At 37.8% G+C, this 18,382-nt stretch overlaps 1 protein-coding gene across 3 annotated transcripts in view; it reads right to left on the minus strand.

The window, feature by feature from the left end:
• LOC133129246 (netrin-G1) overlaps nucleotides 1-18,382 on the minus strand; it is an 84,647-nt gene that overhangs the window by 12,502 nt on the left and 53,763 nt on the right. For all 3 annotated transcript variants that reach the window (XM_061243206.1, XM_061243203.1, XM_061243205.1), the window contains exons 4-5: nucleotides 15,271-15,443; nucleotides 4,184-4,210 (exon numbers count right to left, since the gene is read on the minus strand). In XM_061243206.1, the coding sequence (XP_061099190.1) occupies nucleotides 4,184-4,210; nucleotides 15,271-15,443 (200 nt within the window). The remainder of the gene's footprint in view (nucleotides 1-4,183; nucleotides 4,211-15,270; nucleotides 15,444-18,382) is intronic.

Genomic DNA, 18,382 nt, shown 5'->3' on the forward strand with positions numbered 1-18,382 from the left:
CTCCATATCTGATAAGAAAAATGTCTTCCACTGAAGCTATTGGGCATGAAGCTTCAACCATCATGACCTTAATTGGTCCAAATGGGCAAATTTTGTTCGTAGGAAAGTACTGAATTGCAGACTAACATTGGTTGAAGGGGTTAGTGAATTAATAAGATACTTGCAATTTATTGATTGCCTGGTTCCAATTGATTGTAAGACAGTACAATTACTTGCCCCATTCAGCAATTGCACATGCATCAGTGCAGTTCGTGTAAAGCTGGAAATTTTATCAATAGCAATATCAATAATAGCCATGCACTATCGTGGTTCCTTAGAGTGCCTACCATTGTGCTTTTTGGAAGGACACAAATCACACACACTTGTGTGTGATAGATGTCTGCCCAAACAGAAATTGTATGTAATGGGGCCATTTCATCTCTTACTTATGCTGTTGACTAAATCTATGTTTGAGATATCCTGAAATGAGCTGGTTTACCATGCAATGCTTTCGAACAAAAAAATCCCAGAATGCTTACAATACTGGGTAATGGCAACAATGGGCAGCTAAAAATATTGCATTTTTATGACACACATATTTGCCTTCAAACTCAAAGCCTTCATTTGTTTATGATTACAGTCTATTTCTAGATCAAGAATAGCAGTAATAACAGGAGAGTCTGGAATGCAGGCCACATAATGATGCACAATATTGCATTTCTTTTATGGAAATGGGAGATGGAGCTTTCTATATCAGGCCAAATTGACATGTACTGTACCTCATCCCAATTTCCTCCTCCCCCAAGCAAAGCACAATAGCTTTCAATAGCTTGCATGCTGCTTCCTCACTGAATTCAAAATGTTGTATGATTGGTGCAGGATTTTAGTAATACTCTGCCATGGCAGGCAATTTTTGCTTGGGCAAAACCAGAAATGCTGCATTGTTTTTCTATCGAACATTTGTACAAAAATACAGAGTTGTTCTAATATAGATGTTGAGAATGTGTTGATATTACTTCAACAGAATGCCGCAATGAGGGCCTAATGCATTCATCCTTTTGAAATTGGTTGGGGGATTTTCTGTCTTCACAGACAGGCATTCGTATAATGCATGCAGCTGACTGAAACTGAAAGGGCAATACATGTAATATGACATGAATTGGCCTCTGCTTATTACTATATATTTCAAATACATTTAATATTACGAAGGAAATGCACCCTGATTATTTAATTAAACTTGCATTAATGCTGCACACATCCTCCTATGGCAGGATCAACACCTGTAATACCAGTTTTATCTTTCTTCTCCATTTTTGTGTACAATGGTTACAATGCATTGTATGGTTCTCAGTTCAAGCTCCTGCAGTATTGTATTCATGTGTTTATATGTATTCACATAAATACTAGAATCACTGCCACATGAATCACATGTTATTGTGTTAGAGTACAGCAACCAACTCAGTGGGAATCTGTTCCTATTCCATTTTTTTGGAAAGACAGAAAGGACACACATCATAGTCATACACATGTTCGAAGAAGAGGAAATTCAAATAGCAAACAACTCAGATATCACATAAACTGAGCAATGTGTCAACATATCAGCTTTGCTGCAGTTATGTAAAAAAATCTGGCAAAGAATACATGTACTCTTTAATACATGTAACCTTAAGCAAGATTATATAAGTTCAATAGCGGAGAAAAATGTACTCTATCAGGGGTGGGTTTCCAGATAACATTGGATCTTTACAGGATTTACAAATTTCTTCAGGAACAAACATTGTCTCGCTACGTGGGTTTCCCAAACACAGTTGTTAGACGAACTCTTAAGAGGACCTTAACAAAGAGGGCCATTGAAAAGTGCCTTCCTGCGAAAGCAGAGTAGTTGATGAATCGATCTTGAGGTTGCATGTCACTCATTACTCGTTAGATAAGCTTTTATAAGGAACTTAAAGATCTTTGCGTAGTGGATAAATCTTGGTGTTGAGTTTTCAAGTCACATGTTTTGGCTAATCCACACTGAAGCATGAAGTAGTCAAAATGTATCATTATTAAACTATAACCATTTTGATTCAGAATGTCTTTTTAAACTAAATATAATACCAAATAAAAACTAATAATAAGCAAAAGATTCCATGAATAATAGGCTAAATAATTAAATAATCAATTTCATACACTGTCATTCCAAATGATATTCAAATGCAGTTTTTATTTTATGGGTAAATATTTTTACAATATTTACTCTCAATATAGGCTACATGAGAAAGAATATACTATGAGGTTACTACACTATTGGAGGCTATGGGTTTGCAGGAGTGGATAGCTACAAGCCAGTTCTTGAAGAGCTTCTTTGCTTCTTGACCACTCACGTACAGTAAGAGTGAAAAAATTTTTTTATTTAATTACGAATGTTTGGGAAACCACGCTATATGAAGAGTGATCGAAAGAGGCATTTAAAGAGGTTCTTAGCATTAAGAGGCTTTCAGGAAACCCACCTCGGAACATTTTACACTCCAGCACTCTAACACATGTAAAATGCATTTTGCATACATTTTGTCCGAATGGCTATTCAAACTTAAATAAAGATGGAAAAAGTTCCATAAATGTTTCAGTTGCCTTCAAACAAAAGCATAGCAACCGTGGTGCTTGATTTGTTTACAGTGCACCAGTCAGAGTTTTAGATTCCATGAATAGTTCCATTGACATTGTATAGTACCCTATATAACTGAATGTAGTTGTACACATTTTATTCTATTGATTTTTAAAATTGACATCATCCAAACAGTCCAAACACAGGACATTAGTCATATTCGTTAATTTTTTTATGTCAGCGTCCTTGAAACCTACAAAATCATTCATACTATAGCATTTCTGCATCAACAGCTGTGTCGACTGAGTGCAAGCATGTCCTTTCTGCACAAAAGATGAAATAGAAAATATTTCAGATTCCACATTTTGAATTGAACAGCAGCCATTGCTTAATTAAAAGAAGTGACGGAGATGAGCGTGTTTGTTCGTGGGAGAAGCATGCGGAAAGTGTGAGAAGCAGCGATCCATGCACACAAAGCAGCAACAAGGTTCTAAAGGCTCACTTTCACATGATACTCATTTCTGAATTTCTCAAGTAAAAAAACCCACTATCTATCATGCCTGACAACACCAAGAGACTAGTTCTGATTCCTTTATTGAATTGGAGTAATCATTTCAAGATGCTTTCTGAAGATACTGGAGGTGGTGTCATTATTTATAACTAATTAAAAAGTTATAAAAAAAAAAAGATATTTGAATGACATAAATTCAAGGAATATTTGCACTACACTACAGATCACACCTTAGAGACACAGGCCTACATTGCTTTTGAAATATGCAAAATACATGTATAATGTAAACAGCCAGAAATCATCCTTAAATTTCCAATAACACCCATTAAATAATATTGTAGCGATGTGTATTTTATCTCATTAAGGCTTATATGCATTCTGATATTACAGCCAAATGTTAATGTATCGCTGATCTGTGTACATATCAGTCTACATGCCATATTACTACTGTATGTTGAAATTAATTAAATTGGAAAAAATACAATTATGTAATTATACTAAATTACTATATATTTTACAGTGAACTGGACTATATTTGAATAATGCAATTAACATGATCAAGTTCTATGTGTTTATGTAATGTTAAGTCATTTAAGCAATGTAACAATGACTGTATAGCATAGAATTGTAATGTAACAGTCGTTAAATACCAAATTACTGGCTTCATTTACTGGTTAGCTTTAGCTTAACATTAGCTTTACATTTTTGTGATGAAACTGGGAGTAGTATTTTGTGGGAAATTTAAGATTTGACTTCTAATTCTCTTTTCATTTAAGTGCCTCTCTTTTGATTAATCCTCATAGCTGCTGTAACTGTACATAGAATACCCCAGGGGATGCTGGGAGGAGATCATTATGCTGGACTTTACTGTGATTTTTATAATTGCATGACCTTCCCAGCACAATGGAATTAGATTACATCATAATGAGCACCAACTATTAATGTAAATATTTCATGAGTCACTAAAATTTTATATTATTTAAATGGATTTAGATTCGCAAAAGGGACTAAAAATAATACAAATCAGAAATGAGCTTTCAATGCAAAGGTGTTTATGGCAAAGCAAAACTGGCATTTGTATGTATTAGGTTAGTTGATTTACTTACTAACAGGTCCAAGATTACTAGGGATACCTGTAAGGGAGAAACAGACTTTTAATAAAAAGTATAAACACAGAAATATATTTCACATCATAAAAAAAAAAAACATTACTGCTGCAAATGAACAAATGTTTAAACAGAAATTCAATAATATTAAAACACACTATCCGCTGCTTGCCTTTTTTCTTTTTTATGTAATACCCCACACAGGTTCAAAAAGACATTGATTGTGATTACATAACTAGTTTTTAAGAAGAAAAACATGTTTGGAAACAGTTTTGAAAAGAAGAACTTCTGAATGTGCATACACACATTGTAAGCCTCTAAACAAAATAAAAATCAGGTCTCTATTAAAAATAAGAAAATATGTCCTCTCTGCTTTATTTAACTTTACAAAGTAAAGACCATGCAAACTCACTAAACTTGATGGCAGAAATTCATTTTAAAAGGCCTTTATCATATTAGGATACCTATTATTGGATAAAAGCCTGAAAATACATAAAAAACGTTCCATACTATGAGCTTTTGAATGTGATAGAAACTGTCCTTTTAGATAGGAAATGCAAATTCCTTAAATGAATGTCAGATACAAGGTTTTCATAGTTTTGGGTTGTGGTTTATTTTATGTGAACGGTACTGGTAGATTTTGGCTGTAACTGAATCATTTTAATATTAATACTTTAGTACACTGGTTGTGGAATTGTGTTTGTTTTACTGATTGAAAATATATATTTTGTGCATTTGACAATTTTTACATTGAAAACATTTTTGTTCAAGATATACTGTTTCTATGATTGTGGTATTGTGCACACATTTCAAAATCTAAACCACCTGCTGAAATCCATGGGCAGACAGAAAATATTAATACCGTAGATCTAGTGGAACATCACAGGACTGTGATACACAGCTTCATTTTACATTAGGGAATATATTTCTGATTATTTTTGCTCATTTTTTTAAACCACAGAATGCAAAACTAACAATGGCATACTGTTGATTAAGGGGATGATTTGACAACTTTTGCGTCAAAATGATGACTATCCAAAAGTTTTCTGAACATGGTAAATTCTTTTTTTTTTTACCGTCCCTCTGGCAAGAAGTTTGGAGAGTAGTCCACTGCCATGTGTAGTCAGTACAGACATCAGCTGTACCCTCCCCCCCCCTCCCAATTTAGGCGATCAAAATTAATTGGACTAACTGGGTAAAAAAAGTCAACACGTTCAATATTCCGTTGCAAATACTTTGCAATCAATGACTGGCTGATGTCGACAACCCATGGTCATCACTAGATGCTGGGTATCTTCCCTGGTGATGCTCTACTAAGGCATGTACTGCAGTCCTTTTCAGCTCCTGCTTTTTTGGGGGGCAATTTGCCTTCAGTCTGGTCTTCAGCAAGTGAATCGCATGCTCAATTGGATTGATAGCAGGAGATTGACTTGAGCAGATAAGATGTTTCTGCATACCTCGGCATTCATCCTGATGCTGCTGTCAGCAGTGACATCATCACTGAACAACAAGTGAGCCAGTTCCAGTGGCAGCCATACATTGCCAAGCCTGACACTACCTCCAATGTGTCAGACAGATGAGGCGGTATGCCTAGATATTTCATCTCGGAACACAGTGAAAGCACCGTTGAGTTCACAATAGAGGGCAATTTCAGTGACGCCATTTTATATCAATAGCATGTGATAATAAATAGCATGTGAAATAGTGGAATGTGTTTCACTTGTTGATGGGGGGTTGGGTATTTGACAAAAACAGAAATCAATGGACCACAATGAACATATGCGTATACAAGTACAAATAGTATTATTGTGATTATTGTACATCATATTTTTTATGATGTAAAAAGACCCTTCCCACTTTTCCCCATCCTAGAGGGCAATTTCCACCAATTTTTTACTAGGCTTATAAAAGGGTCAATATCTGAAAAATGATTTATTGCACACATGGTTAAAGACTTAAATGAAAGAAGAGGCTTGAACCATTCAGAAATTTGAGACAGAAAAAATTGATGTCAGAGCACAAACTTGATGTCAACTTGTTTACAAAATATGGTAAACATATCAACAGGCAATCAAATGAGTTTTTCCCAGATGTCCTCAAATGTCCCCAAATCACTCCAAATACAAAACATCTGCATATCTTTTTGTCTAGGCACATGAAAGATTAGAAAAGCTTATTTTTCTATTAACCTTTATGTAGTCTTAACATTCTGTATACTCACCTTGTCCCAAGAGTAAAAAATGACCCGCCTTCACTAAATAAATATTTTGCATGAAGAAAAAACCTGTCACTCATCACTGTCATCATCAAATTTGAAAAAAGATAATTTAGGGCATTTTATCTGCTGTTAAACATAGTGGTGGGTCATTACTGACCCTTAAGACAACACAAGGTTTAAAACATATTTTGTATATGATGTAAAGAAAGTTAACCTTCACATGTGTTTTATTCACATGAGAGTATGTTTTTATAAAGCATGGCCGAAATTATGTTGGCCGGATGTGAAATAAACTATGTGTTTATTCATGCAACTTCTGAATTGTATATTTTTGTTCTTACATTGGAACATGATTTTTTGACATAGAGAAATGGTATCAAGGGTTGTTATAATATGCCTTTTATTGCCTGAGTCTGTGGTGAGTCTGTGGTTGTAAACCTTGAGCATGGCAAGGGAGAAGCTGGAGTTTTATTGCCCTGCTTGGCAAAAGAGAGGCTGATAAGCATCTAAACTGCAGTTATCGCTAGCAGAGTCTTTTTAACAATCTGGCATTGCCCTTTTGTGGTTTTATTATGTCACAGTTTTTTGTATGATATAAATATGAACACAACAATAATTTGAGATGTTGACGACTCAATCACAAGTGGATATGGTTAATCATATAATTTGTTTTTGGCATTTTTTAAAATATGAATATATGAAGTATATGAAGAAGTATGCATTCAAATGTATGTTATGCTCATTTCAGTATTGTAGTGTACATGCTTTATGTTAAGTAGCAATAGAATTGATAGAGGGCTTTACATATGTTTTGTAGAGCATGCTATACTCAAGCACACTATGAACATATTGTTACATGAAAACAGACATCCCTTATTCATGTGAAAGCTGAAACATGTCTGTATGGTTTTATGCTGTAGGTGACATTCCTGCTTCTCGCACCATACTGTATGTCCTTGACATTTGTCACTCACCGTTTTGCGGCTCTTTGTTTTTCACCTCAATTATCCTGAACAACCGGCAGGCTCATTACAGTTGAGATCAAAGCCTGACGTGACCTTCGCAAAATGCTTGGCTTTCGGCCAGCTCTGCTGCCCAGAAACTTCCAGTGCATGACACTTCAACCTCGAGCAAAGTTGATGATTATACTGCCAGCTTTTCCTGTCCTCAAACCATCCATTATCCAATTTCAGACAAGAGGAAGTGACAACTGGCAGCAGTGAGATTTCAGCAGAAACAAAGGGGCTTGTGATCCCCACAGTAGCGAGGTGCATTATAAATAGTTTTCCATGTGAAAAAGGCACCATTTTGCTCACCTCAACCTGAATACTTGCTGCTTCTTTTTAATGGGATGAGTTGGGGATAAATTTGTATAGAAGCTGTTCAGGTGGGACGGTTGAGTCAGAGGCATGGGACAACATCAGTAATAATGTGACTTATACTGAGGGAAAAAAGCCAGAGATTAAAGTGGAAAGGGAGCTATGAAAAAGGAACTAGAGGGTTTGTGCAGGTATGACTCCGTCAGCTTTCAAGGAGATTCCTCGTGCTGTTCTCTCACTTGGATGCGCATATTCTAATTGATCCCTCGCTCTCACAAACATATCTGTGTTCTCGTTCTCGTCTCCTTGCTAATGCAATGAGAGTAGGTTGTTGGTTTGACCAGTGAAATTGTAAGGCCTACTGCTCTCATACATTCTCATTGGTTGAAGGAGGACAGGGCTGTTGTTTCAGGAAGTACACCGATGGCCAAAACATTATGACCACCTCCCCATGCTGATCTCTGATCATCTAAGGCATGGCAATTAACCAATGCAAACTCTAGAGACTAGTGTGTGTGAAAATCCCAGGAGATCAGCAGTTTCTGAGATATTCAAACCACCCTGTCGGCCACCAACAACTATTCCACAGTCATATCACTTAGACCAAATTTTTCCCCATTCTTACAGTTGATGTGAACATTAACTGAAGCTCCTGACCCATATCTACCTGATTGTATGCATTGCACTGCTACCACACAATTGGCTGAATAGAGAATCGCTTGAATAAGTAGGTGTAGTAAAGTGAAAAAGTTCCTAATAAAGTGCTCGTTGAATGTATGTGTAACACCATATGTGTGTGTGTGCTTGGGTGCGTGTATGTGCACCTGTTGTGTGAAAGTATGTGTGTGCATGTGTGTGTGCATGATATGCATGTGTATATGTGTGTGTGCATGCTTGTGTGTGTGAATGTGTATACGTGGTGTGCGTGTGTGTGCATGTGTGTATATATGCATGTCAGTATGTGGTGTGTGTGTATATATGCATGTGGGTATGTGGTGTGTGTAAATGGTAAATGGCAGGCATTTATATAGCGCCTTTATCCAAAGCACTGTACAATTGATGCTTCTCCATTCACCCATTCATACACACACTCACACACCGACAGCGACTGGCTGCCATGCAAGGCCCCGACCAGCTCGTCAGGAGCATTTGGGGATTAGGTGTCTTGCTCAGGGACACCTCGACACAGCCCGGGCGGGGGATCGAACCGGCAACCCTCCGACTGCCAGACGACTGCTCTTACGGCCTGAGCCATGTATGTGTGTGTGTGTACATGAGTGTGGGTGAGTGCAAATGCTTGAGTGTGCGTGCATGTGTGGGTGTGTGTAGACATGCAAGTGTCTACAGTGGGGTCCAAAGGTCTGAGGCCACCAGTGAAAAGCCTTTTGCTTTAATGGCAGCATGCACTCAAGCCAGCCCGGACTCCACAAATTCTTTGGAGTAGTTTTGAAGCAAAGGTTTGAAGTAACTTAAATTTGTTTTATTATTTCAAAATCCTAAAACTTGGTTTATTTCCAAGATTGTAAAAAACAAAACGGATATTCTATGTGGTCTCGGACATACTTTATGTGGTGTGCGTTGATTGTGTGTTGGACAAACGGGGGGTTTGAGAAAAGGGTCAATAAATAGTGAGGCAACGGAGGCTTTAAAAAGAGTCCAGATGAGAAAATAAAGACATTCATTTCCACAAAGCTGCACTGAGCACACTCTTAATTACAGTTCAAAATTTGCTAATTCGCAAGAGGATGTCAACTCTTAGAATGAAAAAAGTTCATTAACTCTCCATCACAAACTAAGCAATTTAGAAGGATAGATGTATTACAAGGGCCCAACCGCAGGGGCACTTTGCACCACTTAGCAAGACATTTGTGCAGAATTTATTGTTATTATCTCCATGAAGCTAGCTAAATGCTGTCAAGAGTGTTGTTGTGTTGGGGGGGGGGGGGGTTATTTGATTGTTTGGTGAGGTAAAAGCCACAGGCACATTTGTTCTTTGATAATTAAAAAGGAACTAACAGTAATTGACACTCTCCAGTTCTCACACATCTTCATTTCAGGAAGAAAAAGAAACAGTGGAAGAAGCATTTGAAATGTGTGACAGAATATTGCAGTCAGCAAGTTGAAGAAATGCACTTTTAATTTTCAGGTTTATTCCTAACAGACAGAAGTCTGGTTCACTGATGAGTGTTAGACCCTATGGACCGTTGAATGCTCTGATTACATTGTTGCCTGTGACAAGATTAAGGGGGATTGTTTCTTGACATGACCAATATCCAAAGCAAGGGCAGGCTGGAACGTGGGATGTCAGGGTAACACTGCCGACTGACTCCTCTCTCCTCCTCCCCCCTCTAGCCCTCGGAGAACGTTCTCTGAGCGCAGAGGGAAATATCGGCTCCGGCAGAGAGCAATTTCCAATTCCCTGCTTACATGTCCACTCCTCTGTCCGTCACTGTGGCCCACTTGGTGAGACAGAAATTACATTTCCTCCTGAATTATTAGATGAAGGGCTCTTTTTTTGGTAAATGATGCAATCTCTGTGCTGTTTCTATTTTTCTACCTGTCTGCCTGCCTCTGTCTGTCTATTTTCAGTATCATTCTTTCAATCCGTACATCAAGGTCAGCTACAAGGGGTACAAAAAAAGGACAATAAAATGGAAAGGACCTGGCACTTTTTCATGACATTTTTCATGAGATTCATTAGTTGCTAGTTTGTTTCCCTAGTATTGTCTCCATGTAAACTGCCAGGAATTAAATATGTAACGCTAATAACTAATGTAATTTATTTAAAGGTCAATGGTGCAAAGCAAGCTACAGTTTAATGATCTATTTAGCTCAATGTTGTAATGTCACAATGACAGGTTTCTCATCTGTATTAACTGAATAATAGTTGTAGCTATGTTTCCCACATGTAAAGCTTACCATAGAATTTTGGTCACAAACAGGTGCCCTGTGCAATCCCCATAAAGAAATGCATAACGTCAACAGCTTAATTTGTTCTGGAACCTGATATACACAGAGAAATATACAAATTTTTGGTTCTATCTTTGAGTCAACGCAATGTAGCAGTAACTCCCAAATGCAAGTGCCTTTGCTTGTTTCAGATCTAAGCAGTCATCATTTTCCTATCCAGGAGCTATGCTGTTAAAAAAGCAAATTACATCCCTGGTGTAAATTCCAGCAATGACCAACTTAATATTACCAGCTACCAGCTGTTTCAAAACATAGCTTGCACTGGTCAAACCATATTGAATATGGAGCTGGTCTGAACTGGTCAACCAACTATCAGCTGTTTCAAAATCTAGCTTGAGCTGTTTTTTCAGCAGAGCTTGCACCCATGTAGGTGGTTTTCTTAGAAAGAGGGGTGGTGATGGTAATAGTTGCCATTTTGCTATTTTTCAGCTGAAAGACTTTTTGTTATAACCTGTTCTGAAGTCACGTTGCAGTTTCATTGCTATTTCTTTTCTATTTTTTAAAAATTATAATTGTTTTATTTAATTGCTATTTTAAAGGTGCAATATTAAAATAGTAATGTGCCTCCTTAGGTGGATGTGCATCTGTCTGTTATACATACAGGGCCTTGCACAAACATGTATAAAAATATCAAAATTATAATGTGAAAGATTTATAAATATAAAATGGTAAGACCATTCAACAGGTTGGTTACTCATGGCCAATGGTTTGCCAATTCAGGCAAAAGCCGCAGCACAGCAATATCAATCTGCCGTAAGCTGCCAAGGTACTTTCCCTCCCTCAGTGAAGCCTGGAAGGCAGCGGCTTTTAGAACTAGAAAACTAATACTGACAGATTAACTAGCTAGCTCAGTAACATGCTGTAGATGTGATAAAAAATACTTTAAAGAAAACCCGCCTTTGAAGAAGATACACATCATCTGTGGTTGGCTGAGCTCAACCCACTGGCCGACCTGCTGTTCAGCCTTGGAGGCAGCAACAGCCTTCCAGGCATCACTGAGGGGAAAAAAAGTACCATTGGCCGGTAAGCCCTGGGCTACTTTTTCTAGCTGCTCCCCGCAGATCAATTACGAACATAGCCTGCAAATAGCTCAAACAATGCATCCACTACATTTTCTGAATAGGTAAAATTACTTTATGGAAATGAAAGCAAGTTGTAACAACACAAAATGCAGTTAAGCTTCATCAAGTCAAGCTACGTTCTACAAAATTCGAACAAAAGAAAGGAGTATATACAGTGAAAACAGAAGAGGCACTCACAATAATAAATCAATGGAATACTGTGAAAATCATTGAAAACAATGATCTACTGCTAAATTTAGCCGGGATTGCGATATTATGATATTTAGCTAACGTTTGCTCAATAAGAATACCTCTGATTAAGAATCTATTTCTTGCTTGCTAGTCATGACTTGCATTTCCTGGCTACTAGCATTGATGAATGTCCTGCCAATCATCCTGGCTGTCATCTGTCTTGAACACTGACAGAAGTTAGGTAGGAAACTAGTTTTAACTAGCTCTTAGCAAATGTTGCTAAATATTGCTTAACTGTTTATTTGTTCAGTTGGCGCTAGCAACCATAGCTGCTTGGCATGATAACTAATGTTTGGTAGCAACTCAAAACCTATTGTTGGTAGCTAGCCAGCTATAGGGGTAATGCCGCCAGCCGACCTAACTCGCAGTTCCTGACCAGCGGGGTTGACGAGCTGCTTTCCTGTCTCCTCAGTGACAGAAACTAGAAAGCTAGATTTAACTAGCAAATGACCGTGTCGTTATTTTGATCCTGCACTCAAATTGTTGCTTCATTTTTAATTAATTGTTAGGTAGTTAAGAACACCTCCAATTAAGAACCTATTACTTGCTACTTAGCAAGCCAGCAAGCTCACGTTTCCTAGTTTCATGGCTGTCTTGTCCACTACAGGGACGGAAGCTAGAAAGCTACAGTAGTTTTAACAAGCGATTAGAAATTGAAAATGTTATTATTTTAACTTTTTACAATAATCAATTAATTTTATCGTTGTCTTTACCCACATCCCACTGGCTAATAACCTTGTGTCCCTCCTGATCTTAATAACATAACGTTATAGCATTGTCAGGAACATAGGTAGAAAACTAGCAGTAGCAGAGTTGGCTTACATCGGCCATAGATTCCATGCGCCAGGTGCTGCTCTTTCAACAAGTCAAAGTAATCGATTGTAAAAGATTACCGTAAAAAAGATCAGTGAGTAGGTCCAGCCCTTCTGTGTTGATTGACTTACCATTTTTAAAACACATACGAAGCACACACACATTACAGAGACTTTGGAGTACCTGATATGCTTTAGATGTTTGCATAAGTCTGGTTGGAACATTACAATACAACCCTCAGATGGCCAGAATATTCTTTGTGGCATGTTGTGTGTTGCATAACATTGCCAAACGTTATGGATGTATTGGACATAAACAAGGGCGCATTACAGGACTTTAGAAGGCATGATGGTGAACTGCATGTCCAATTAATGAAGTGAAATGCACCACCAGCATGGTCAAAAAAGAATCAGTTTGTAAAAGAGCTACAGCCATAAGCAGATGGAATGTTTTTTATTTATTTATTTTTTTTATTTAATAAAGTTTGTCCAGTGAAGAAAACATAATTTCATTTATTTGAACATCTTAAATCACCTTAAAGCACTGCAATGTTTTTCAGTGAATCTCTGGGTCAGAGCTTTTACTCCCTAACTGAAGAAATGAGAACTAACTGACAAATTACTAAAACCTTTTAAAATAATCTGAGATGAAAACAAAATTGCTCCACATTGCTCCAATTTAAATGGACATGCACACAAGCAGGTATTTTCCTACAGGTAAATGAGTCTTTTTGTCTTTCTAAATGTGCCAATATATTAGCAATACACCAAGGGCCAAAACACAGGTGGCTTTAAAGGGGATGAAAGAAGACACTGATTGGTTTATCACGTTGCACCTAAGACACACCAGTTAATTAAGCCACTAACTTGCGCCCTTTTGAACCTTGCACCTGCTTGAACTATCTGTCTTCAAACTAGAAAAGTGGGTCGCGTTGTGCTTTAGACCATGTGCTAAGACGGATAAAATAGGGGTATTCATATTAACTCCACATATTTAAAGTCTTTCTCGCTCAGACACACACATACTCACACTCTTTCTCTGTCTCACACACACACACACATGCACACACACACATTATTTATAAAAGTGGACTTGATTTTGAGTTGATAAATGATCATAACAAGCAAAGCACTTTATTTTTGTTTTAAACTAATCTGTCTTTATTTGGAGCCATATGTCTCTTTTCTCCCAGGGTAGTGTATGTCACAAGAGCCAGTGATTTGTTTCAGAATGACAGATCCTGTCCAGAATATTTCCCAACAAAGACTAGCATTAGCTTTATTCCCCTGATGTGAGAGTCACGTCAATATCTTTTTTTTGCGACATTATTACATACTATGTCTCTTGAAAACAAGTCATAATATTGCACTTAATAAGGTTCCACTGAGCCCCATCCATTGAGCTCAGATGAGCCCTGTAGCCAGGTTTTTAATAACAGGCTGTCAATCAAAACCATAATCTCCAATTGGGTGCCTTGCAGAGACGTTAATAAATACCATTCCGCTAGAAGGGAAATAAGTTATTTTCCTTCAAAACAAAGCTGAAGTGTGCAGGAATATATCTTCCTTGGAGCAGTGGATGTTCATCCAACAATTTCAATCTGTGGCTTTTGAAGGTTGCATCCACCCATGGCCAGGGCCTTCATGGTGATGGCAAGACATTTTCTCAAGGTGTGAGAATTTATGTGTTTTTTCCCCAGAATTGAAATGCACCGTGTGCCCTGAACACACATGTATCTGGGAGAAAGATGCAGTCTGTCTTCAACTAGCAATAGCATTCTTGGTCTTACTTCTAATCAATTTCCAAGCCAACTCATAATATTTGTCAAGTACTTTGTTTGGTTGCAGATACTTCGGACATGGTTCTCAGGATTTGTTAAACTCTTTGACTGCAGAAAAGCCTATTTACAAAGTAGCTGGAACATTTTGGTTTGGAGTGTTGAAACACAGGCCTGTGGTTTTATTCACCACAATCTTACATTTTATTCATAAACAGTTGCTGAAAGTGAGTCAAAACAGCCCCCATGCTAGAATCATAGGGAGAGTTGTGACTCCAAATTTAAATTTGAAGGACCCTTCCGAAATCACAGGGATTAGATGAAATGTGGCCCCCACTCCTCCAAAGATTAGGGTAGGGATTCAGGCAGAAGCCTCCTGTCTTACAGAGGTTGTGTGAAATGGAGCAAGGGAATGATATTATTCACAATCCCTTTTGCACACCAGGGAGCTCATCTGGTAAACCGTTTATTTTTGTATTTCTCCTTAAGAGACTAAAGCAGAAAGGAAGAAAAGGCAGAGGGAGCCTATTACCGGAATGGAAAGCTACGGTGGATTACACGTACCATGCCATTATTGCTGCTGTGTCCACATCGGATTTTGAGGCAGTAGAGGTGACATGTAGTCTGAGGGGGGGTGCTTTGGGGGGTGGGGAGGGGTGGTGTTGATGGGTACTCACAGATATTGGCAGTTCCTTTGGGGATGGGCAAGTAGGAGCCCACACTCCACGCTCGGCCCTGGTAGTGTTTCTTACACCTGCCACAGTCAGGGCCCGTGGTATTGTGCTCACACTCGCACGCCAGCCTTTCTTTGTCAAAGACGCAGCTGTTGGCATGGAGGTTGCACTTGCACCTGTCAATGAAAAGGCAGGAAAGAATGCTTTCAGTTAGGTGGAGATTGGGGACAGAAATGTGTTCGACATACATTTGCAATAATATCTAAATACGGTTGTCACTCCTCACTGGAATGCTTAATCCTGTTACGTCCACACGCAGTTCTGTTGAAGGCTGAGTGGCAAGTAACTATTCCTTTCAATTACCCAAAGTGCGAGTGATTCGTTAATTTCCATTATGATGAGCTGTATAAAGACTATAATTTCAGAAATCAAAAACAAAGAAGGAGAATTAAATGTGGAAAGACAGAAGATGCATAAGGAAATGGCAGTCCAATTCTTATTTAACATTATTTAGCACTCTTAATGGGGATCTTTATAATTTATCCCTATTTGGAGAGTCATTTTATACTATAGTAACATATCTTCTTCTTTTTGCTTATTACAAGCCATTAGCATTTTATTAGCAACAACAATTACTGAGTGGGCCTTCAACTTTCCTACTTTTGTAAAACTAATTATCCTGTATTCATAAAGCATTGTAATCAAATTGCTATTCTTACTTTCACAGTTTGTCTCAAGTAATTGAAAATGCTTTATATTGCATATTCTGTAATGTGCCTATTTAATTAGTTATCTAAGATACCCTAACCCCCTCCCTCGGTCATCCAATATATTGGCCAGGCTCTACTCCAAATGCATTCTTCTTAGAGAGGGAAAGCTCACATGCACTTTTCCCAGTTGAAGGAAAAAGGATTATGGAAAAGGTCACTTTTGTGTGAAAACAATATAAAAAGAACTAGTCATTAGCATTGTCAAGGAGAAGAGGAGAGAGAAACTACCCAGGCCTTTATTTGTGTCTTTGCCTAGTGCCAGTGGGGAAAGTTGTTGGTACAGTGCCAAGCTGTTCAAAATGATAAATAAAAGCAGAATGAGGCTTGTGAAGAAGAGCTTAGAGGCCTTTTGCTTGTTTGACGATTAAAAATCTATTTAAAACCTGTATTCTTTCTACTGCAAGTAAGCATGTAAAGCTTGCTTACCCTTATGTGCATCAAGTGAATGATTAAGCAGTGGTATGTAGATATAACTTACATGTGGTAATGATCTGACTTGTCGTTGAACAGGCCCCTTAAACTATTAAGACCTAGCCCTTGACACAGTATGCCAGTATACTAGTATGCAACTTCATTGTATGTTTGTGATATCCTAACTTCCCCTTGGGGGCAACAGTTTGCTGGTATGGAATGTGAAAGTCATATGCAGTGTGTGTACATATTGCTTACAGCATTGCACTTAGAACTGAAACATTATGCATGTATTTTTTAGACACTTTCCGGATGTTTCCAAATTCTTTCACGGGAAGTCTTCTGCACTATGCAGACATTGGTGAAATGACACTGTGAATGGAAAGAGACAGATGCACTAGGGAAATGGAGTGCACATAGAAAGCGGCTATCCCGGGATTACAGGATACAGGAAAGAACAATAATTTGTTTACGAAAAGACAAAAATGTTATATGTAACTATCCAGAATTTAGGATGAAGAAAATGTAATGCATGAACCAGCCCCATAAATATCTATATTAAAATAATAATACTCCTATTTCAGTGGGATACACTTGTATGCAACACACTGGTTTTGAGGTTAGCCTTGATTATGAACGTAACCAATGGCTTGATGTATTGCTATTGTCCGCTAAATTCATGAAGCATGAATGTGGGTCCATTATGGATGCAGTGTACTGCGTGTAAAAAAATGCCGAAAGGATTGATGTGCTTGAGGTTTAAAAAATGACTCTGCAGTCTGCATGGGTTTATGTGAACAGCATTAATGAAAAGATTTCCCTCAGAAGGTACGATTTGCACATAGTGTCTGTAATTTGGCTAAAATTCACAGATCTCTAATATTTCAGCAATCTAACCTGTTGCTTGTTTCATCTCATGGAAAAGGTATATCCTAGTGCACATTGACCACAACAAAGATAATTGTTTTGATGGGGAATAACAGTATAGTGGTGAATGAAAAAACACCCAACTCTTTAACATAATAATGTCTCAATGGTTTGTAACATTTTACAGCCACCAATACAGAAATACACACATATTTTGCAGAGATAATTTTATCAGACATAAACAATGACCATTAAAGAAGCAGGCAAGTTATGGCACGAAAAAACTTATTCACCTTCATTCCTCTATGAATTCTGGTTGGATAATGTTCCTTAACTAAATTCACAGCCTCAGGCAGCCATTCCACGCCTCCTCTCCCTATTTAGCATTTTATGTTCCACTGTCAGTCACAAACATCCTTCCAATTCTACATGGAAAGCTCATTTCAGTTTTAGACAGAGGCATTAATAAGTTAACTGTACAAATATGAACAATTACTGTGCAACGCACCATAATGAAATAGTTGCAGCAAAAAGCTATTTGCTCATACTGTGGCGCTGATTTACTTCTAGTTCTAATTACATGATCAAATTATTTAAACACCCTCATTTACAATGCTGTAGTAGGAAGCACACATAAAAAGTGCGTAAAACAATATCCACTGTCTAGTCTAATCAACTGCAAGTCACTTTGGATGAAAGCACCAGCTAAATAACATGTAATATAATGTAATATATGGAAATCACTTGGACAAAGCATCCAACAACTTGGAAATGACATTTCTGCATCCATAGAGTATTCGATCTGGACACAAGGAATGGTAGAGTTAGGAGCAACATCACCACAGCTGGCAGGGAATTTGATATTTGGGTGCAGGTTAATCCTATACACTCATTGAGCACTTTTTTTTAAAAGACTTATCTTCTTCTGCTGAAGCCTATCCACTTAGTGGTTTGAGTGTTGTGTGTTCAGAGATGCTCTTCTGCATACCACTGAGGTTATTTGCTTTACTGTCACCTTCCTATCAACTTTGACCAGACTGGCCATTCTCCTCAGACCTCTCTCATTA

Source organism: Conger conger, chromosome 5 (genome assembly GCF_963514075.1).
Source record: "Conger conger chromosome 5, fConCon1.1, whole genome shotgun sequence".
Lineage (NCBI taxonomy): Eukaryota > Metazoa > Chordata > Actinopteri > Anguilliformes > Congridae > Conger > Conger conger.